The 23,668-nt window shown below is 42.6% G+C and overlaps 1 protein-coding gene across 1 annotated transcript; it reads right to left on the reverse strand.

Annotated features, from left to right (window-relative positions):
• Window positions 1-6,164: 6,164 nt before the first annotated feature.
• LOC310772643 (cyclin-Y-like protein 1) lies at window positions 6,165-22,772 on the reverse strand. The gene is made up of 10 exons (XM_083632494.1): window positions 21,860-22,772; window positions 20,642-20,716; window positions 20,509-20,543; window positions 14,253-14,353; window positions 13,454-13,489; window positions 12,553-12,604; window positions 12,322-12,441; window positions 9,933-10,099; window positions 8,571-8,733; window positions 6,165-6,899 (listed from the first exon to the last, which is right to left on the reverse strand). The coding sequence occupies exons 1-10, from the start codon at window positions 22,017-22,019 to the stop codon at window positions 6,783-6,785; spliced, it is 1,026 nt and encodes a 341-aa protein (XP_083488620.1). The 5' UTR covers window positions 22,020-22,772; the 3' UTR covers window positions 6,165-6,782.
• Between the last annotated feature and the right edge of the window lie 896 nt (window positions 22,773-23,668).

The raw sequence follows: 23,668 nt of genomic DNA on the forward strand, positions 1-23,668 counted from the left end.
GGAGAGAATGGGGGAGGTGGTGTACCGGGTGCAGATGCCACTTGGTGGCAGGAAGGTACTCCACCGGGACAGGTTGGCCCCTTCCCGGGGGGTTGGTTGCATCCTTCCTCCAGATCTCAGCCGTCCAGCGGTCTCACCTAGACTCGCTGGGAGAAGGAATCCGTTTCCACGGAGAGGGGCGTCCGGCTATGACCGGACGGCCACCACCCAGGGACTTGAGGTCTCAGAGACACTGCAGGCGGGGTCGGTCCCGCAGGCAGAATCACAGAGAGTAACACGGCCGCGTAGAGAGCTACGGGCTCCAGGACATTTGGAGGACTTTGAGTTATATTAACACCTTAAGTGCCATAGCCGAAATAATTCGTCTTACATAATCCAACGCTTAAGTGCCAGAGCCGAGTTTACTCGTCTTACATAAACATTTTTTTTTTTTTGACGGTGGAACATCAATCAACAACTTTTACATCTTCGAGATCACTATTGGAGCAAGATAATGTGTATAATCTATTTTACCGACCCACTAAGTGTTGACAGTGCTCCCCCAGACGACCGAAATCAAAGAAAAAACTGCCGCGGGACCAAGCCGTTCAAGGAAATGCCGTGGCGATTTTACAGTAATCCACTCAAGACTTGTCTTGCCTGAGAGCGGCCGCGCACCGGCAGCAGCACACAGAGAGCGGAGAGCGATTTGCAAAATAGATCATAGGTGAAACACACTTTGAAACACCTCAGAAAGGCCATAATCAACATCTGCCCATCGCCCACGCATTCCCCGGCCCATCTTGACTCGCACAAGGAGCGTCCGCACGCACGCAAGCAGGCAGGCAGGCACACAGGCAGGCAGCAGCAAAAGCGCTTCTGACACGCCCGCTGTACAGCCAGGAGGAAGGAGGAGAACTCCTCCCTCCGTGTGTCTTCTCCTGGAGAAGACACACGGAGGGAGGAGTTTGAATGAGAGGGGTGTTTCCTGTTGTTATGGAGGAAATTACTGTTCAAAACTATTGTTTAGAATGTCTGACGGTCTTACTGATGCCAAAAATGAATGGTTAAAGTGACTGTTTCACAAAAAGCCATTTATCTCTGAATAAATTTCCAGACGCTGAAACCATGCTGTACTCAACGGCTAATATCTACATAACTACTAACTCTGCAAACTAACTCTTTTAGACAGAGAAAGCACACATTCTATTAGTTATTTTTAGATGATTGGTGTTCATGAATTCTTAACAGAAAAGAATCCTCGGCTGTTGCTAAAATGAGCCAGAATCGTCAAAAACACCCCTGGCACAACTTACCTACAGGAATGAAAACATGGCTGGCATTCAATGTGTTAAAAAAAAAAAAAAAAGAGAGGATGGTGGTGGTTTTGAAATGGCTGTAAAGAAAAGAGAAGATAATGTACATGGCATGAGATATGGTGGTGGATGAAAGATGTTGGAGAAAAGTTAAAGGCAGGCTGGGGAATGATGAAAAAAGAAGTGTGTTAAGAAAAAAGAAGAGACTATGTGGGGGACGGAAGAGTTATGGGTGTGTTTTGGTACAGGGGGATATGTGTGGGTTGTGGTGCCAGCGTGGGAGCTGGCCTTATTGTTGGGCGGGGAATATGTAGCGATCCGGGGTTACATGTAATGTGGTGTGCAATGGGAGTGTCTTGATTGCAGCTAGGAACTGATGTGTGGGAATGTTCCTGGGGGGGAACACTATGCATGGGGGTACTTCCTGTCAGACAGAGCATGCGTGAAGGCAGTCTCCATGAACAGCATAACAAGGAAGCAGCTAGCTAGCTAAGGGCGTAGCAACCGCCAAGAGTTGTAGGATAACAACTGTGAATAAAGAACCCTGTACCAACAAGAAGCCTCTTGATTCCACAAATACCAGGAACGCTACAATATTATAGCTTAACCAAATTGCATAATCAATGTTCATGAGAGTATATTACAGTTATACACATATACATTCTTCAATGACCTGTTATCTACTAGTTCAACCTTCAGGTAATCCTTCACAAAACATCTTCAAACTTCTAAACAATGGAGCCTTGTACATTTTCGTGAGAACGTTCTCCCCTTTGCTTCGTTCTAGAGATAACACCGCCAGCTGCGTCTGAGGACGTCATTTACACACATATAATCACTAACAAACATCTATAATCACTCCATTGATTAGAAATATGGGCTGTCCTATAATCACTCTATTGATTAGAAAATGGGCTGTCTGTAAATATCAATAATACTTTTAAGTACATTTCAGAGCCTGTACTTTTACTTGAGTAAATACCTTGAATCAGGAGCCTACTTTTTTTTTTTTTACCTGTCTGTTTTTACACAAGTAGGCCTAACCAGTGAATGTCCTATGTCCCCTGCCCCCATTCACACATAATTCATAGACCCAAAGTCCAAACGCTCCCTTCTTCGAAACAAAAAGAGGTTGTTTTCTGCTGTTCGCACATAATGCCATATATATGGCCTGAGACAATGTAACGTAGAGCTGGAGGACATGAGGTTGTTAGCAACAATGGCCTGAGAAGTGGTTCGCCTGATGTGCAGCCATCAGGCCTCTGCCCTCAGCAGCTTTTCATACACAAGACAAGACTATGGCATAATCTCATTTTCCAGTGTTTTGCGTTCCCTCTTCATTCCTGCAACACTGCCCCCTTTTGGAGTGTTGGGCCATTTCAGTGTGGAGTGGAATATGAATAACTGTGTTTACATTGACAGCAATAATCTGATTATTGGCCAGCCTAATCCGATTTTAAGACATTTACATGGTTCGCTAATAGGAACTATAATAATCTATTGATAGGGAGGAGGTGGGCTCTGTTTCAATTTTTGTCCCACAGTGGCCTCTGTTTCAATTTTTGTCCCACATTGGATGATGTCATCAGCAATTGTGATGTCACTGAGATGTCACAATGTCTATGACATGCAAAGTTGAGCAATTGTGCGCTGAGTGATGTCACCTGAGCACTCCATGATGTGATCAGTGATGGTCACTCCGGCAATTGTGATGTCATCAGTGACTAAGTGGGTTCTGTCTGTTTGTTTCTCTGCGATTTTTGTCCCACATTGGATGATGTCATCAGTGATGGTCACTCGAGCAATGTGATGTCACTGATGATGTCACAATGTCTATGACATGCGAAGTTGAGCAATTGTGCGCTGAGTGACGTCACTCGAGCACTCCATGATGTGATCAGTGATGGTCACTCAAGCAAGTGTGATGTCATCAGTGAGTTATGGCAATTGTGCGCTGCGCATGCCAAAACGGCAGGCGAGGCAATGCAGCAGCCGAGCTGCAGGGCGGGTGAGGATGCGCAGCGGCCAAGCCTAGGAATCGAGCGCGCGAGGTTTCTAGTTCGCTCAAATTCTAGTGGGTATATGTCTAAAATGCCCTTCATTAATGCAGCAAATCAGAATACATTTCCACATTTCCTATGTGTTTCTGCTTATGTTTGGGTTCAGGTAATCAGAAAACGCTGTTTATGGCAATTTTCTTATTCAGACATTATCTGTTATCAGTTCATATGGGATTATTGCTGCCCATGTAAACATATAGTCACCATTATCCCCCTCTGAGGGCTCTAGTTTCTTGATTTGAACTTCCCATACTTCTTTGGGAATTAAAGGCATATTTTGTTATGCTTGTGAGCATGGGTGGAAGCAAATCTATTGCTGGACCTGTGGTCCCGCTGGGGTCATGAGATGGAAAAGTCAGGACATTCACTCACCCCTTTATTAAGGTTTCACATTAATTCCTTAAGTATTTTGTCAATAAATATTTCATGTGTAATCTAGGTGTGCCTTGAGATGCAACATGCAAATGTAACAGCCAATTAATGTATTGACAATGGCCACTCCAGGTTTGATTCAGCACACTACGGACATTTGCAACTGTTTATCTTGAATCATAATTTGCAGCTGTCTATTAATAATTATTGTCTTTGTCTAGAATTAGCCCTTGCAAAACGTTATTTTTCTTTAAGCTGTGCTCATCTATTTGAAACATAAATGCTAGAAAAAATGATATATAGTCCAACATCAATATAGTTGGGACAGAAGATAAACTTGGAAGTAATTATCTTGTCACGACTCTTTGGCTTTGTACTGCAGTGTGGGTGCACATTTTATTAGTAGGTGCATGCATTGAATATTGCTTGTTTCTTATAAAATCACTCTTCCATTTTTAAAACGACAAATAACTGAGCAAATGTAAGAAAACATTAGTGAGGCCACTGACCTGTTGACTTCTCTAGTGATAGGCTACTCTGCCCCCGTGTGGTGCCTTTGTGTACTTACCATAGCACTTGAATGATTCCGTTTCTTTATACAGTGGTTTAGTGCATTATAGGAGAAACACCCTTGTTTGCTTTCTGGCTGGGTGAAAGCTATGATCACTCAATGATTTCACCTGTTGAATAGTTTTTGAGTGGAGGGAGGGATCATAATTAAGATAAGATAAGCTTTGTATAATGTATGTTATGGCTGAATTAATTACTGATGTATATGTAACTCAAGTGAAATATTATGTGCCAAGATTGAATTTAAGTCAGATTTGAGTTTCGTGGCTACTTGTAGCAGTTTGTGAGGAGGGCACAGCTGGTCTGCCTCAAAATGTAGATTGGATTTTCTGAGTCGTTTCATTCAAACATTGTAGATAATAAAAGTGTATATCCCAATAGGACTGTTTTAGGAATCTTTTAGTTTTAGTTTTAGTGGGGATTAAACCCCATTGTCTACTCCAGTGATTCTCAAACCTTTTCATATAAGGATCCTAATTTAGCACACATTAGAGCCACATACCCCCATTTGATCTCTGACACATCACGCTTGAGGAGACTCAATAGGGCAAAATCATATTCCCGTTTGTATTTCAAGGTCAAAAGCCTCAAATTACCATTTAAAATAGTGACATGCTTGGCCGTTTTCAGTACCGGTACTTTCACATGATACTAAAGCCACAAATGAGTTAATTGTACCAGTCATTGTGTCATGCAGCATTATAGTTGTGTTTTTACTCTACTGGCGGAGTTTGACATTCGCACATTTTACATACTGTACAGTGAGGTCAGGTTCCGAAAAATGGTCTCACTACAATGAAATGGGTACTAACATCATCGCACATGAATACAATTGGGCTCATGGAATCCACAAGTGTCTCAGCTTTCCAGTCATACCCAATTTATGCAATTCTACTGCTGCAACTAACGATTATTTTCATTATCAATTAACCTGTCGATTATTTTCTTGATTAATTGATTAGTTGTTTGGTCTATAAAATGTAAGAAAACGGTGAAAAATGTGGATCAGTGTATGTTTCCCAAAGCCCAAGATGATGACCTCAAATGTCTTGTTTTGTCTACAACCCAAAGATATTCAGGTTACTGTCATATAGAAGTAAAGAAACCAGAAAAATATTCACATTTAAGGAACTGGAATCAGCGAATTGTGACGTTTTTCAATAAATTCTTCAAAAATGTAAGTTTTTCATTAATCAATTATCAAAATAGTTTACGATTAATTTTCTGTCGATTGACTAATCGTTGCAGCTCTATGCAACTCCAAGACTGTTTAGAGACCCCTGTATGTAGAAATATTAGAATAAGAGAAAATTACACATTTATACTGCATGCAAAGAATTGCATGACTCTTGTCAAAAAGTGCATGGGATTTGTGGGCATATGTAAAGGGGAAAATTGTGGGTACCCATAGCACCCATTCTCATTCAGATATCTTGAGGTGAGAGGTCAAGGAACCCCTTCCCGACAAGCTAGCATGACATGGTTGATACCAGTGGATGCCTATGGTCTTCTAGTTTCAGATACCAGTAGCTTCACTTTAGCTTTAAGAATGAGCCCGCAACAGCCTCTGAAAGACAGTAATGTTGGCCGCAGAGTTTAAGAGGTTCGACTCAATGTAGTGACATATTTCAGCCGCTAGGGAGGGCAATGCCTCCCCTGCCTACCTGGAAACTCCGCCTATAGACATAGAGCACAGACATAGGCGGACACTGGTTCCTTCAAGTCGTCATGTGTAATTTGAGTGTGTGTAACAACGAAACCTTGCTGCTCTCGCTGACAAAATCCACCAAGACACATTTTCTCGCCTAATTAGCCTTTACTTTAAATACAGCGACTGAAATTTATTTGAATTAAATAAAATCTGGTACATTTCACAGCTATAGGGGCCTACATAGTAAGCAAAAAAACAGTCTACTCTTTGTCCATGTGTAGAACTACACCACAGGGTAGTTGAGGCGGTCTGTCGCCGTCTGGTGGAAGGAAGAAGGCTACAGCTGGAGTGAGCGAGGTGACTGCGACTTCAAAGACAGGCTGATGTAAAAAAGAAAAAAAGGTCCTCAGTTCGTGTGGCTTCAGGGAGAACCTTGAATTGAATTAATTAGGATTAAATTAGACATCTAACGTTACCAGTTGAAAAATCTGCTACTCTTCAAATAACTGATGGCTGGCAAAATATCAAATTATTGTTCATTTTTTGTATGGTAGGTAACAGAAGTTTGATGTAATGAACAGGATCAACTAGATTTGTTTTTGGTTGAGATATTGAATGATAAACTTCAGGTAACGCCCCCCCCCCCCCCCAAAAGTGGACATTTAACATTTTTGGGACCGGACTCATCAATTACTGATATTAAGATCCCCTACGTTTTTGTTTTGTTTTTTGGTCATGTCTTTTTCAAGGAACACTGCCCGACTTCTTAATGGTGGCATGACATCCTGGAGCTGGGCTCTGCGTAGCGGCTGTCCTCCCCCGGCCTTGCCAGACTTAAGACAGCACAGCCTGCGAGTTCTTGATGCCCACCAGGTTGTCAACGCTGAGAGACCGCCTCATGGCCGATTTACTCAGGTCCTTGTACTTGTCCTCACACAGCCTGGAGATGGCCTAGAAAACAACAAGGCAAAGCAGAACGCTGTTACTGCTTGAACAACGGAACCTGGCGACGTCCCTTATGGCTCATTTTGACCGCATGGTACCAGCATGGTGCCCGCCCCCACAACTGGTCATCATAGGGTGCTTTCACACCTTCCTCGTTTGGTCCGGACTTTCCAGTTTGATCCGAACCAAAATGACAGGTGTGAAACCTCCCCTGGACCACGGTGCGGACCAAACGCCCGGTCCTTGGTCCGATGAAAAGAGGTGGTCTCGGTCCGGACCAAGCTGGACCATGGTGCGGTTCGCTTGCAGTGTGAAAGCATTTTTTGGATAGTTCGGACTTTAGGACCAAATACAGGAAGTTTCACCAGGCTATTATCAAAGGAATCGTGAGAAATGGGCCATGGGAGCACATGGGGAGAGGAGGAGAACAAGTTTGTAATTGAAATATGGTCCGACAACGTTTTAAAAGTCAAATGGAAAAAATACCGACACTTACCAGCTATTTTCGGAGAGGATGAGAGAGAGGGGGGACAGCAGAGCATGCTGCATGTCACCCAAAATAGTCCAGTAATTATTAATTATCCGACAACGCATGCTGGCCGATATGAATGGAGTGATAAGCCGCTGATAACGCTGATTGAATGGGAAGACAGCAGCCAAATGGGGTGGACAGATGCACCGTGCGCAAAAGAATGACAGGCAATCCAGTCGGCTAAAGGTGGATATTTTATGGAAATAGGCGCTGCTTTTATGTTGAATGTATGCTTGAACAGTCTCTCCTAACAATCCATAAATTGTAATTAGCCGTTTATTGTTCTAGGCTTGTATCGCTGCCGACAAGGAAGGCAGCATTAAACTGAGAGTTCTGAAGTTTGCTGTAAAATATGCGCTGCATGCAAGTGAGAACGGTACACTCTAAACGCTGGCAGCCTGGCATTCTTCAGTTTTGAGTTTGGATGGCAGTAGCGTATTGTAGTCATAACATGAATGATTTGGTCGTTTTGCGATTGGTGTGAGTCAACCTCCAAAACGCTGTTTCAAATGGCAAAGAAAATAACCTTACCTCGATATTTAGGTCAGTGCAACAAACCGATTCTTATAATAATAATAACAATAACAATAATAATAATAATAATAATAATAATAATAATAATAATAATAATAATAATAATAATAATAATAATACATTCACAAGATGCCGACGTCAAACGCACGCCAATCTACAAACCAATCAATGTCAAGTATAGCTATGTCATGTCTTTTGCTCCGCTGGCATAATTGCAGTGTGAAAGCAAACCTAACTGGACCAAATGTATACAATGTAACAAAAACATTAATTTGGTTCAAGGTCTGACTCCGGACTTTTAGGTGTGAAAAGTCCCAGCTTCAAGTGGCCATTCGAGGAACTACAGCTTTTAGTATCACTTCTGCGGCCTCATCTGTCCAAGCCCGGGCTTACCACCTGGTGGAAACCCGGAATTATACAGCTGAAGAACAAAAAGACAGGCTCGGACAGGATAAAAATCCCTCGGTATTGAAAACTATATAACAATATTTAAGAGCACAAACAGCCCGTTGTGATGGATGGTTCACACTGATCAGAAAACAGATCTGTGTCACATGTGCGATGGGTAAAGAAAAAGTGAATCGGGACTTTTGATCTTAGTATCTGCTCACCTCCAGTTTCTGGGCGCGCTTGTTGCTGAGCGGCTCCAGCGGGAAGCTCAGGTTGTTGTCATCGGCCAGCGAGCGCAGGTCAAAGTAGTACTTGGCGTAGACACTGGCCGGGACATTGATGTTGAACTGGAGCAGCTCCAGGAAGTGACGCTCCATCTCATTCCTGTGGAGCGTCGAAGGGTTAATATAATGTGTGATAAAACCTTTCAAAATGGCTGCAAAACACTTTACAAAACAATTGAATGAAACATGACAAAAGATAAACGTAAGAGCAAAAAGCAATGTAAGCAAAGCAGGGAACACAACGATAATACTGATTTAGCTGGGAGCAGACGGAGGGTGAGCGAGTACTTTAAGCTGCACTAAGCAAGATTTTTATGTAAAAATAGATCCGTATCATCAGCCTAAATCAAGGTGCGGCTACAGTGCCAGTCCCACCTCGCCTCATAAATATGAATACATTTCTTCTTTCCCCATAAGCAGCGATGCCAAGAAACTAATAACAAATTAACTCTGGTATCCTTTACTATAAAGCATCACAGACCAGCCAGGTTGGTAAACATGTCCTGCGTGCAGTTTCCCCAACACCACATTACACGATTTCTGTGTTTTAAGTCAGTTAAAAACTCAAACAGTTGCCCTGGTTTTAAGTTAATGGCTGGGCGATATGGACCAAAAATCATATCTCTGCATTTTTAGGCTGAATGTCGATACACAATATATATCTATGTTTTCTACGAAGTGGGCTAAGCCACATGTAGGGCTGGGCGATATGGACAAAATCAAATATCACAATATGTTTGACCAAATACCTCAATATCGATATTGCAACAATATTGTAGGGACTAATAATAAATAATAAAATATTTACAAAATGAGATTTTTGATAAATAATCATCAGTAATATGGGTAAAGGCAAATAAGAGAACAGCTAGAAGAACCATCTGGTAAGTTCAGAAAATGTCATCACTTTACTGTAATGCAGCCTTTAACCCATTGATACCTGATGCAAAGCGGACATTTTTTCAAATCGGAAATATTTTCGGGTGGCCATTTTTTCAAATCGGAAATATTTTCGGGTGGCCATATATTCAAAGCGGAAATATTTTCGGGTGGCCATATATTCAAAGCGGAAATTTTTTAGGGTCACGCGGTTCGCGGTCTTAAAGGGATACACACATGCAAATGCTGCATCAGGTATCAATGGGTTAAAACAAGGAAAAGACAACACTTATGCCATATCACCATATTATGATATCCAAAATCTAAGACAATATCTAGTCTAATATCACAATATCGATATTGCCCAGCCCTAGTTCCAGACAACAAAAGCAGCCAAGTTCCAGAGGACGAGGGACTCACATGTCCTCCACAGTGATGTCCTTGAGGATCTGGCAGTAGTCGACGTTCCACACGGCCTGGTCGTCCCAGACCTTGGAGGACAGCAGGATCGCTCCCAGAACGATGCGCTTCCAGTTGCAGGGACAGATGTCCATCTCGGCATAGGTCAGCAGCCTCTCCAGATACACCTGACAAGACACACAGATCCATGAAGGAAGGTGTAGTAGACACACGTGTGTGTACACGTGCACACACAGACACACGCACACACGCACGCACGCACGCGCACACACACACACAGACACTTTATCGACCTGGACTCAATCCAGTGTCACTCTGGATTTTAATAGACCAATAGAGACACATTCAGAAGCCACGCCCAAGAGGGGGGAAAACAGAAACCCACCCTCCAATCCTGGCGTTCTCCTATGTCATGTGCATGGTTGCGTGTTGCACAAAAAGATCGTATATACGGAAGATGAACGCTCCAACTTACTTCCTTGACAGCTAGATCCACATTTTTCTTCTTGCCAATTCTCAATGGCTTCCTTGTTTTGCTCAGGAGTACAAAAAAACTTTAACTGCCGATTTTTTACATTTGTTGTCTGCACAGCCCACCACACAACAGCTTTTAGCTATGTTTAATTCAAGGAAAATGACGCTGGTGTGTGGAAATGAACGGAACTTTTCCCCCGTGATGGGCCTATTTCATGCAGTGTCTCTATTGTTGAGGTGGTAAAGCAGGAAGTAAAGCAGGTTTAACCAATACACCATTAATAATGGTGCCATTCCATTTAGGCGTTCCAGTGCCAGGGCCCTCATTAATGTTACTGGTTACACCTGCTTTACCACCTCAAAACAGTTGCTGTGAAATTGGCCTATAGATGTGTCTACTTATTAGGGTTTGATCAATAGGGGGTTTTGAAGGCTGATGATGCAGGTGCTGCTAGACTGAAGTCACCATTAGCTGATATTGTATGCTGATGTTCATCATCACCATTTTGATGCCTAAAATGACAAGTATTCAGTTTACTTTTACCCATAATTCTTTCCTGCATCACCTGATACTAAACCTCTTCATTGAAGCTTCTAATGAAATTCTTTCAGGGTTACCCCCAGTTAATATTAAATAATAGTAAATGTAGATTAGGCCTGTACATTTTATTTGCAGAAAACATAAGTGAAGAATTAAATTAATAAGTAAAATGTGCAAACATAATAAAGTTCTATTGCATTGACTATTTTTCTGTAGCTGTGGTGGTCTGGTCACTGGTCACATATCAGATGTGGACATTGGACAACATTACATAATCGGATAAAACTCCAACCCAATACTGGCAAAGCATTGAAAGCAATAAATATCGGTATAATAATGTCAACATCCTTCTTAAAAATACTACTCATAATGTGTATTGTTATTAATCATAAAATTTGCTCTAATGTGACTCGTGTTCTGTTGACTGGCTGCATCATTCAAGTGTGTTAGAGAGGGACCCGCCCGTTCTCACAGAAACACAGATCAAAAGCATCAAGTGGACTGGCAATCTTCCATCAAACCTCCCCTTAAAGTCGAGCTGAACCCAAAAATGACTTTTCTTTTCTTTTAGTTCAAATACCTGGGTATGCAGTGCACCTATTTAATAATGTATGCAAACAAAATCACAAAAGTCTAATTTCTTTAGTTTTTCACACTTTTTCACATCAAAAGTTCATTTTTCAAGATTTCATTGATAACAGTAATGTACAGTTTGCTGACGTCACCTAGTACTATCAAATTTCTACCCCATTTCAACCAATCATATCACGACATGCAGCTGTCAATCAAATCTTCATTTCAGGATAATTTTCTCTTCCAAAAGAAAGAGAAAATGGCGCCTAGTGCCTGTCATCTGGCAGAATTCCTATCCCATAAACTAACTACTAACTTGGCCAATTGTTAGAAACATGAACAAAAAACAAAAACTATAATCTCTAAGAATGCAAAGAAATGTAACTGGCTCGTTAAAACACACATTCCAGGAATATTATTTACATTTATAACGATAATGGCGCGCGCCTCCGAGCCTGACAGCCTCCCTGGTTGTCAGGGGTCGTCTCTCGGAGTTTCCAGGCGGGCGGGCAGCACCCATGCATCGGATTGTCCGCTCGCTCCGCACGAAGCAGCCTGGCTGCCTGGTACTCCGCGGATCCCACTCGCGTAGCACGACAACACGCTGAATCCCACCCGATTTGGGGGTGGAACACGCCAGGATTGGCCAATGCCAAAGCCAGTCCTCAGAATTGTCAAATCAAATAATCGACAACGTATATGGCCCGCCTCTCAATTTGTTTTCAGTCTGAAACGGACTCAGATGCACGTGACGAACGGGTTCACCTCCACTTTAATGGACAATCTGACTGTGCTTCTCACCAGAGTGACGATGGCACACTCGGCGGTGAGCTGGGCAGAGCTGAAGAGCGTTCGAACGAAGCGGTAGATCAGTTTGTGTTCTGGATCCACGACCGCGTAATCATCTGGAATCTTCTCTCGCTAGTGGGGGAGGAGACAGAGTGTGAATGCATAACACGCACACATGCACACGCACAGCCCAAGATAGCAGTTAAAAGTAATTGCTTCTTTTAACTGAAGAACTCAACTCACCGATAAAGGATGTATCTTCTCATCAAATATATCAAGAGTGCGGTTTGAATCTCTGAAGGAGAACAACATAAACAAGTCAGCATTAAAAGGAGCAAGCGGGACGACTTTTACTGTCCCGCAGCACAGACAGACCCTCATCTATCTGTGGGGATTTGATAGAGCTGTTAATCAATATCAGTGACTCAACGATTACTTTGCCAGGTGCTGGGATTTCTGGCTGTAAAAACTCATTTTCTGGCCCATATGCCGTTTTCAAACGGAAATTCCAGTCAGCCCAAACCTATGTTCACTTTCAATGGCTTAAAGCTGAGGAATAGTGCGGTGAGAAAGACATTTGATTTCATTTCATTATTAAAGCTGAGGAATAGTGCTGTGCGCAAGACGTTTTGTTTGATTTGATTATTTTATCTATTACAGTCAGGCAGGCCCCTATGAGCTGTGCCAGAGACCTGTGCATGTTGCTGAAATTCCTACGGGGGGTCTGGGTAGTGTCGAGGTAAAAGCACTCGGCTGCCTGGCTGCCTTCCACCGCAGAGACCCAGGCTCAATTCCCGGTAGCGGCTTGGTCAGAGGTTTCTACAGAAACAATTGACCGTGTCTGAGGGGCTGGCGGGGCGTGGCGTGGTGTGGCGTGGCAGGGCGGGGGTGTGTGTGAAAAGAAGCAGCTGGCGACGGCACATGTATCGGAACAAGCATGTGCTAGTCCACAACTCTCCCCAGATTGGTAGAGGGGGTGGAGCAACGACCGGGACAGCAGGGGGAATTGGCCAAGTGCAATTAGGGAGAAAACGATTAGAAAATAAATAAAAAAATATGTAAAAAAATTTGAAAGAAAAAATGTTGGAGCCCCAGTATTCGGCTAACACTTGTCAAAGAAATAACAATCATAAACATTGCCTACCTGTTCTTTATGTGATAGTAAATGGCCAATGTGACACTGGAACAGAGAGACACACAGACAAACAGTGAAACTCATTCTTCTCAACTTCTGTAGCAAAGGAGAGCTCTCCGAGGTTGCATTAATGTCCGCATACATATCATGACTCCCTGTATCTGCAGTGTTACGTACTGATATACACACCTCAACTGTTATAGAGAGCCAAAATGAACGTCACTTCCTGCCTTGTTTGATCCCGTTTGAATTGTGCCACAGGGTACACATATCATGTTTGTCAATGTAAAAGATAACTTTTCAAGTCAAGAAAGTCGCAGTTTGTGGTAAAACTGTGGCACTATAAGTTATAAATCAGAAAAACTACGCACAACCAGTCGCATAAGTGACATCTCTCCCGCCAGTCCACGTTGTTGACGGTGTGACGTACACGTATATTATGCGACACGAGAGAAAGCTGACAAAGCTAAACCTTACGATTCAGTTTCAGGAAATTCAGCTAAATTTACATGTGAACCCCATGGCACAATTCTAACGGGATCAAAAAAGTATTGCCTCTTGCTGTTCACCACCATTCATATTTTTTCAGATGCTGGTACACAGAGGAAAGGCAGGAAGTGACGTTCACTTTGGCTCTCTATAGCTAAGGGTGAAGTGACACCTTGACATTGATTTGCACTTCAGAGAAATGACACCAAGACTGCCAAGAAAATGCCCCCCCCCCCCCATAACATCACCTGTTCAAGAAAACCAACACGCTAAAATATTCATGTCATGGTGTTGTTTTGAAGACGTATAGGTGACTTACCATTTGACCGTGCTCTTTAGGTTGGGCTGGCTGACTGTGCTATCATCGATGTATATTGTAGAGCAGGAACTGTACTTTTTGGTCAGGAGCCCTGGGGACATCTAATGGAGAAGAGGTGCTGATGTTAAAACAGGGTATATGTAGGAATCCTGAAGTTGAATTCAATACCTTTTAAGACCTTTTTTAAGACTTTTTCAAGACCTCAACGCCACTGTCATCACATCGGTGAACCATGATAAGGGTGTAAATCACAAGTTTCATCAGAATACAATATTACATAGATTCTTTGGACAACTATAGGACATTTGCTGCTATCAGTAAACAGACCACACACTTCCCCCCCACCTCAGAGTACAGTCTCCCCCGCTAGCGCCCCCCGCTGGCCATACCGGTCATCTACTCCTACACCGGAAACGTTTCCTATAGACACCGTTATCAGGCACAGGGCTCTCCACCCGTGTCACTCGCCGTGTAGATCATAGTGTACTAACCCCGCTACCCAAATCGCCTGCTTATACACAGCTGACCAATCATAAATTTGCCCTCTTCAACATCCGTTCTATCTCCGACAAAGCCACTCTGATTAATGATTTCATCACAGAATACAAACTGGACTATTTATGTCTCACAGAAACCTGGCAGCCACAGAATGATTTTCTACATCTAAACTCTGCTACCCCACTAGGCTATGTTTATACATGCAAACCCCGTTCCTCAGGCAGAGGAGGCGGTCTTGCGCTGATTTATCGCGAGAGCATAAAATGAACCCCACTCTCTCTTCCTGATGAACATTCCTCATTTGAATTACTGGCTGCTAAACTTCATGGCTCTACACCCACTATTATTGCTGTTCTTTACAGACCACCCAAGCCATCAAATATCTTCATCACTGAACTTTCAACCGTTCTAACCACCCTTAGTGCAATGTCTCCTAATATCGTTTTAATGAGAGATTTTAATGTCCACTTTGACAATATAGATAATTTGTTCACAAAAGATTTTAAAGCAAGGTTAGATTGCTTTGATCTTGTACAATATATTAACTTTCCAACCCATAATAAAGGCCACATTATTGACTTAGTTTGTTGTTCCGGTATTACACCATTCAATATCACCAACGTCGAATTACCAATTTCTGACCATAAAGCTATATTATTCAACACCACGCTATCGCTCAATAAATCAAGGGTACCTCGCACTATATCCTACCGTAACATTAGACAGCTCAACCCAGAAGATCTCAGCAACCTAATCACCTCAAAACAGCCTTAGTTAAGATTTCCGCGCAGCTCTCCATTCTCATTCTCCTGGATCTTACCGCAGCTTTTGACACTATATCCCATTAATTACTCATGGACCGACTGGCTAGTGTTGGAGTTGGAGGCATCGTCCACCAATGGTTTGCCTCCTACCTTGCCAACAGAACACATTTCGTCCAGATTCAGAAATCCCGGTCAAAAAGCTCCACAGTTCAACATGGTGTTCCACAGGGATCAGTAATGGGTCCAATTCTTTTTATCACATATCTCCTCCCCCTTGGTAATATTTTCCGGCAACATGGCATCCATTTCCACTGCTATGCTGATGATACGCAGCTTTATGTGTCTACCAACCCACTAACACCCTTCCCCCCAACACTCTTACTGCCTGCCTTCAAGACGTACAGAAATGGATGACCAACAACTATCTACAATTGAACAATAACAAAACAGAACTACTTCTTATTGGCTCAAAATCGAAACTCACCAAAACAAACATCTGCTCATTCCCCATTGCTGGGACCACCATAGCTGCCTCCACACAGGTCAAGAGCCTTGGTGTTATCCTGGACAGTACACTTTCTTTCTCCAAACACATAAATAACATTTCCCGGTCCGCCTACTTCCATCTACGAAACATCTCCAGATTACGCCCCACCTTATCACAACAGTCAACTGAAGTACTCGTCAATGCCCTGGTCACATCCCGTATTGACTATTGTAACGCCATTCTAACAGGCATCCCTGCCAAACTCACCCACCGAATTCAACTCATCCAGAACTCTGCAGCACGGATCATTACCCGCTCAAAATCCTCTGACCATATAACACCCCTGCTCATTCAATTACACTGGCTCCCTATCCCCCAACAAATCAAATTTAAAGTTCTACTGCTAACATTTAAAGCTCTCCATAATCTATCCCCCACTTACCTCACAGACCTCCTTCAGCCCTACACTCCCGCCCGTTCCCTCCGGTCTTCATCAGCAGGTCTATTAGAAATACCCCCCGTCAAGCTCAGCACAATGGGTGCCAGGTCCTTCTCACATGCCGCAGCTACACTCTGGAATTCCCTTCCCCCCCATATTCGCACACTGGACTCCATCACAGAATTTAAGACTGCTATAAAGACCCATTTATTTAAACTTTCTTACTCCCTCTAAATTTATTTATTTATTCCATTATTCCATTTATTTAACTCTGTCATAACCTCTGTCCGCCAAACTGTTATTATTATGTTTATTGTACTGTATTTTAATTGTGTACTTATTGTGTTTTTTGTTGTACGGTGACCTTGAGTGTCAGGAAAGGCGCCATCAAATAAAATGTATTATTATTATTATTATTATTATTATTATCATTTAACACCATCAGCACAATAGCTGCAAAACGTAATACCTCTCAAATGGCTATTAAGACTTTTTAATACTTTAAGGGCCTTAATTTTCCCTAAATTGATTGATCAACTTTGAATACTTTTCAAGATCCCGAGGATACCCTGTAAAAGCAGAGGAGCAGCACTTGTTGTGAGCAGAGGTTTGATACCCTGTAAAAGCAGAGGAGCAGCACTTGTTGTGAGCAGAGGTTGACGGTTTGAATCCCAGACCGGCAAATAAAGTGATTTGCTTCATCAAATGCTGTCAAAGTGCTAGGGCTGCACGATTTATCGTATTTTCATCGTCATCGCGATATGAAAATGCGCGATGAACACATCGCAAAAGTCACGTGTTATCGCAAAAAAATAATAATAATAATAATTTTACAGTGCACCTGAACGCAACATGCAAGATACCGGCTGAATAAGTGTCCAAATGTTCATGTCATTCTGGCCAATACACCACTTCTGCTATAACATTTCAGTCTGGAATATGGAATATCTTTCAATAATCGTTATGACTAAAAGGCTAAAAGTAATCTCATGTGTAAGAAATGACGTAAAATGATGAAGTAAAAATTTAAATAATTAAATTGTTGGTTTTGGATTTTTTTTTAGCTTCAAGAGTGCATTTTTGTTCGCATGACCCTCAACACAGGCTTTGAGAATCCCGTGCCACTTACTGATACGTATGCTTAAATTAACACACTCATATTGCAAAATGAATTTAGGCCCTCACTGTAATACTTCAGAAGTTGAATTTGAAGTTCAGCATTAATACATTTGTCATTTTTTGTCTTAGATTTACCTTTGTGGGTTATTGCAATATAAAACTACATAATTGAGAATCGATTCTAGATTCTGGAATCGAGAATCGATTCTGGAATCGGATCGTGACCCCAGGAATCGGAATCGGATCGGATCGTGGCTTAGCCGGATCGGAGCACCCCTACCCATTAATATTTTTGTTTATAGCTTTTATTTATTTATCGCAGGTCATATCGTCATCGCAATATTGCACATCGCAGCTTTTCCTCATATCGTGCAGCCCTACAAAGTGCCTTGCAACAAGGGGATTAAAGGACAAATCCACCCTAAAACGCTCCAAAACAAAAACAAATAAACAGCTATTGGTGATCTCCAATTTATTTCGGAGGCCATTTTGTTGTTTGGTGGTATATTATTCTTATTCCTGTAGACACCTAGCCAAGCATAGATGATGTGACGTTATGTTGAGATATTGCCAGCAGCTACAATAGACTCACAGCAGAACTAGAACGACCGCAACGCAGACTTATGCCTCCGCCATTAGTTCATTCTTGAGTCCAAATCGCCATTTGAGGCAAATTGGAAGAAATTCCGTCAAGGCGCTCCTGAGATGTTGCGTTACAGAGATTGGAAATTGGGTGTGTGAGGTCACAGTGACCTTGAACTTTGACCACCAAAATGTAATCAGTTCATCCTTGAGTCCAAGTGGACGTTTGAGGCAAATTCGAAGAAATTCCATCAAGACATTCCTGATATATCGCGTCAACAAGCTTTAAGATGGCATTCGAGAGGTCACAATGACCTTGACCTTTGATAACCAAAATGGAATCAGTTCATCCTTGCGTCCAAGTCGATGTTTGAGCCAAATCAGAAGAAATTCTATCAAGCCATTCTTGAGATATTGCATTAACCAACTTGGGAATGGCGTTGGAGAGGTCACAGTGACCTTGCCCTTTGAGCACCAAAATGTAATCCTTTCATCCTTGCGCCCAAGTCGAGTTTGAGCCAAATTAGCAGAAATTCCATCAAGCAGTTCTTGAGATATCGCTTTAACAAACTTGGGAATGGCATTCGTGAGGTCACAGTGACCTTGACCTTTGACCACGAAAATCTAATCAGTTCATCCTTGAGTCCAAGTCGATGTTTGAGGCACATTTGATGAAACTCCGTCAAGGCATTTCTGAGATGTTGCGCTAACAAGCTTGAAAATGGCGTTCGAGAGGTCACAGTGACCTTGGCCTTTGACCTTTGACCACCAAAATCTAATCAGTTCATCCTTGAGTCCAAGTCGATGTTTGAGGCAAATTTGATGACATTCCGTCAAGACATTCGTGAGACATCGCATTAACAAGCTGGAAAATGGCGTTTGAGAGGTCACAGTGACCTTAGTCTCGCTAGCCAGCCTCTCTTCCCTTCCCTCAGAGAGTCTGGCGCTGCAGGTTTCCATTAGTGCCATTGGAAAATAGTTTCGGGGTGGAACTTGTGCCGAGCAGGCCTTCTTTATTGCACAATCCAAATTTTCTTCAAAACTTGCCATTTTCAGCGTGTAGCAACGAGTTAGCATGTAGGTTTCTGCCGTTAGCTTTCTACGCTAGCTAGTTAGTTAGCGTCATTGTTTTCACATTTGGCGGCCGGGAGCATTACAGCGACACACATGGGAGCTGATTGACATGGTCGGAGCCAATGACAGAGCGTGTGACAGAGCTTGCAAGCGGGGGAGCGGATATCCTGCTGCCACCGAAACAGCCGCTCGAATGGGAGAGCAGCTTTAGAGCAGGGGCGGGCTGATCCCTGTTGCCTGTTTCCACGACGCCAGACTCTCTGAGGGAAGGGAAGAGAGGCTGGCTAGCGAGACTACAGTGACCTTGACCTTTGACCACCAAAATCTAATCAGTTCATCCTTGAGTCCAAGTCGATGTTTGAGACAAGTTTGATTAAATTCCATCAAGGCATTCCTGAGATATCGCGTTAAAAAGCTTGAAAATGGCGTTCGAGAGGTCACAGTGACTTTGACCTTTGACCACCAAAATCTAATCAGATCATCCTTGAGTCTAAGTCGATGTTTGAGGCAAATTTTATTAAATTCCGTCAAGGCGTTCCTCAGATATCGCGTTAACGAACATCGTACGGACGGACAACCCTGATCCATAATGCCTCCGGCCTGGCTATCGCCGGCGGAGGCATAAAAATGTTCAACTATCTTAAACATCAACAGTAAACATCAGGTTTCGGTGTCAGAACCTCGGAATCAAAGAGCCGCCATTTTGCGCCAATGTTCAAGAATCATACAGGGAGAAATACATCGTAGAAGAGGCAGAGAGAAGATGCAGAAAGACCCATTTCTCCACCCAGAGCAGCCTCAATAGACCAGAATGCAATGTAGCCACAAGACAGTTTGCTGTTTGAGTAAGGGGCGACTGACTGACTCACTTTTCTTCCACTGGAAAAACACAAACGTTTGCTACTATGCTACACTATCACTATCACTCTCTCCACCAAGCCATAATGAACACAACAGGTTCACGGTCATTCTCAGGGGGTTGTCATAAGGACTTCTAGTCTGTAGTACATTACGTCACACTTATTATTGTATATATTGTAAATAGCAGTTAACTTGTTTTATGTACCTCTGTCAACTCACTGTCCTTGTTTGTTTTAGTTTGTATGCATACCTTTTTTCTGTGTAAGTAGATTGAGAGCAACGTAAACCGGAGCTACTGTAAATTCCTTGTACGTATGTCTACATACTTCGCCAATAAAGCGGATTCTGTCAACTTGCCATGGAAATAGGTTAAAGTCATAAGCAACCAAATCGACAAGTAGCAGCAGTTGGTACAGTAGACTTATTACTTACATGATTCAGGTAATTGCTTTTCCTTTTCTCACGCACTGTATTGGGGAGAGAAAAGACATGTCAGTGAGATGAGTGAAACTCAGATAGCCGTAAAAAGATGAATGCATCGTATCGTTGACAGAGACGTACTGACCATCTGTCTGGGACTTGTTGAGGAAAAGCGTGCTGGCTCTGGGGTGGTCAGATGGGTTGGCCTCCTGGGCCAGTTCTGGACGAGGCAGATATGAAAAGCAGCTTGATTAGGCATTACACAAAAGTCAAACAGGCAGCGTGTTATGCTGCACATTATAAATGCTGTTTCACCGCTTGATTTTTGATTTTGACTCAATGGAATCAAAGATTACATCAAAATCACAGGCTTGGCACAGTCTGTCACAAAGATTAGAGATCTGCTCGTCATCGTTCACTGCATTCAGAACGGATTGATCTTTGGATTCGACACATGTCAACCAAGGTTCCAACACTCAATCGGACATCAAATTCAACAGCTTTTCAATTACTTTCAAGGTCTTGTTTTACTGAAATTCAAGGACTCAAAATTGGCATGTTTTGGGGGCAAGAGATGACATTGGTCCAAACATGACATCATAGAGGCCTCATTTTTGTGTCAAGTCAAGAAATCCTGGTGACATCATTCATTTTTAAAACAGCTGTTACATCAGCACAAATCTCCATCACAGGGCTTTCCTCAGTCAGAATGTGAAGTGATTTTGTCCCAGGATCCCCACATACGAAGATTTTTGGAAATGTTAATTTAGTATACTCTTGACAAAACAGGCACCAGAGTACCAGAAAATGGCTCCTTGGCGGTGTACCACAGCAGAACCCCAATGATTTGCTGTTGTTGCTGATTTAGTATTGAGTAGTACAGTATAACAGAATACATAGGGAGACAATAGAGGCATGAGTGGAACCTACAATTAAAATAGCCAAAATTGTCTGGATAGGATCATTTCTAGTAAATTAAACCAGTGCTTCTCAAAATGGGGTCCGGGGACGCCCCAGGGGTCTGTGCGGGGGTTCCAGGGGGTCCCCAGCAAAAAGAGGGATCAGTTCAGTTCAGTTAGTTCTGAATAATTAATTTCCACTATAATTCCATCCATAAGACACACTTTCTATAGGCTAATAAAACATTTAAAAGCAAGAATCTGGGGACCCTGGACAAAATTTGATCAAATGGGGTGGGCGTCGGTGGTCTAATTTATGTCAGTTTAGGGTCCCTGACATGAAAAGGTTTGAGACAAATACTGAACTAAACTATAAGTCAATTTATTGCGGATCCCTGGAGCCCCCATCACTGACAATTCCACCGTTTATTCTTTGGATTGTAGCTTGACTGATGATCACCCACCATCGGGGAGCTCCCTGTCGCTGATGTGCTGCAGGTAGGTCCCGGTGTCTTCACTCACATCCTCAGTGGTGGTGATGGGGCACTCCTCCAGCTCCACCTCCCTCCTGTGGAATTTGGGGCTCTCGCCAGGAGAGATGCAGCAGGACACCGAGCCTCCCATCGCTGACCGACAACAGTCGTGCTGCCAACACCGTTTCCCATACAACTGGGCCTGGGATCACTCTCTGCTCCGGCTGACAAACACTACTGCTGCAGTCTGCAGCTCTCAGCAAGTAAAATCTAAGGCCTTCAAGTTGCCAGTTACAATACGATTGTATGGCACAAGTAAGCCTGAAACCAAAATAAACGAGATCTATCTGAACTGAATTTGGCGTGACCAGATTGGTTTGTCATGAGAAAATGATTTTTTTAGACCTCACACTCGTCTATTTCAACTCGATGTAAAACCTTTTAAGTCCTTAAATATAACGTTAGATATTTTAAGACTTAAGGGACAGTAGACCCTGTGCTATCTGCCTGCAAAGTGAGAAATCTGACTTTGCTTTGAGTAGTAGTATGCGATTTATCTAATGATAGCCAACTATACTGGTTATCTGCGGTAACGTTACAGTCAGAACAGCTGACATATTGAGGGCGTGTGCGCAGCATAGCATCGGCGCACTTTAATAAGCATGAAATGTGCTGGCAGCCTGGTTTCGGACGACGAATAACGAATACCAAGTCATTTTATGGAGTGACAGCTTGCAAGAAGGGCTTCTCTATCTTCTTCCATGGCTAGCCGGCGGCTAACGCTAAGTTAGCTTCCGCACCCTCGATCCCTTTGGCTTCAGGACAGCAGCATGGATCAATCCAGAGGCACTGCAGTTGAAATCCCTGCCTCAATTAAAGGCGTTTGTGTGAAACCAGCATGCAAATCCGCTAAATGAAAGCTCTCTGGAGATAACTAGATAAGCACAAAGGCAGCGGGTAATGACATTTCAACAGAATAGCATTTCATCTCATCGCATTTGCAGAAGACACGTCCTGAATGCCAAGCTGACAGCAACACGTGCAGGTGTGACTTCCGGTTTCTGTCTTTCAGAATAAAAGCCTTAATTTGAAAACATTCCACTTGGTGGACTGTCAACCGAGGTTCAGTGACAGATAATGCTGCTGCAAACAGTGAGTGTGAATGGTGAAGAGTGAAGTTAGTGTACTGGCTGCAAAATACAAATTGTTTTTCATAACATTGTGTAGCCTATGCTACTTTATCAATGAAAGCCATTGTGATTAGAAGGCATGGCTCCAGCTGTTGTAAAATTAACGCAACATGGAATATAAATGCATAGCCTACTCAGAAGTCAACATTTATGGGTGCAAACACCAGTAAACAAAATTTCAGCAAAAGTAGGTAGGTGGGTAGTGGTATTATATTAATATCCAAGGGGAAATTCTTTTGTCACAGCAGTTAGGCAGAAATAATCATATAATAAGAATAATATACATGTAGCCTACATGGGAGCAAGTGTCCTTGTCTAAGGTGTCTCCATCTGGTTAAAAAAGGCACATATACTGAATTTTACACATAGCCTAGCATAAAACAAGTGGACCAAATGGTGTAGTGTGAAATTCTACATCACCTCGAGTTTAAACATACATGCTATGTATAGCGTATGTAAGTTAACACCTTTTTAAATATGCCTACATCCATATCATATGCATATGAGTTAGCCGCTTTCATAGTGCAAATCTTGAAAAACAGCATTACTAATGTGGTATAACTGGACTGCAATTCAAAGCAAAACCGTGCTCCTAAATTGAAAAAAGAAG

The sequence above is a fragment of the Poromitra crassiceps genome (genome assembly GCF_964638095.1).
Source record: "Poromitra crassiceps genome assembly, chromosome: 3".
Classification (NCBI taxonomy): domain Eukaryota; kingdom Metazoa; phylum Chordata; class Actinopteri; order Beryciformes; family Melamphaidae; genus Poromitra; species Poromitra crassiceps.

Excerpts from the sequence above, each read along its gene's own strand:
- LOC310772643 (XM_083632494.1), bottom strand. The coding sequence starts at position 22,019 with ATGGGAGGCTCGGTGTCCTGCTGCATCTCTCCTGGCGAGAGCCCCAAA. Across the intron at positions 13,490-14,252 it reads CTAAAGAGCACGGTCAAATG|TGTCACATTGGCCATTTACT; the intron begins GTAAGTCACCTA and ends TCTCTGTTCCAG. Across the intron at positions 6,900-8,570 it reads AGCGCGCCCAGAAACTGGAG|GCCATCTCCAGGCTGTGTGA; the intron begins GTGAGCAGATAC and ends GTTGTTTTCTAG.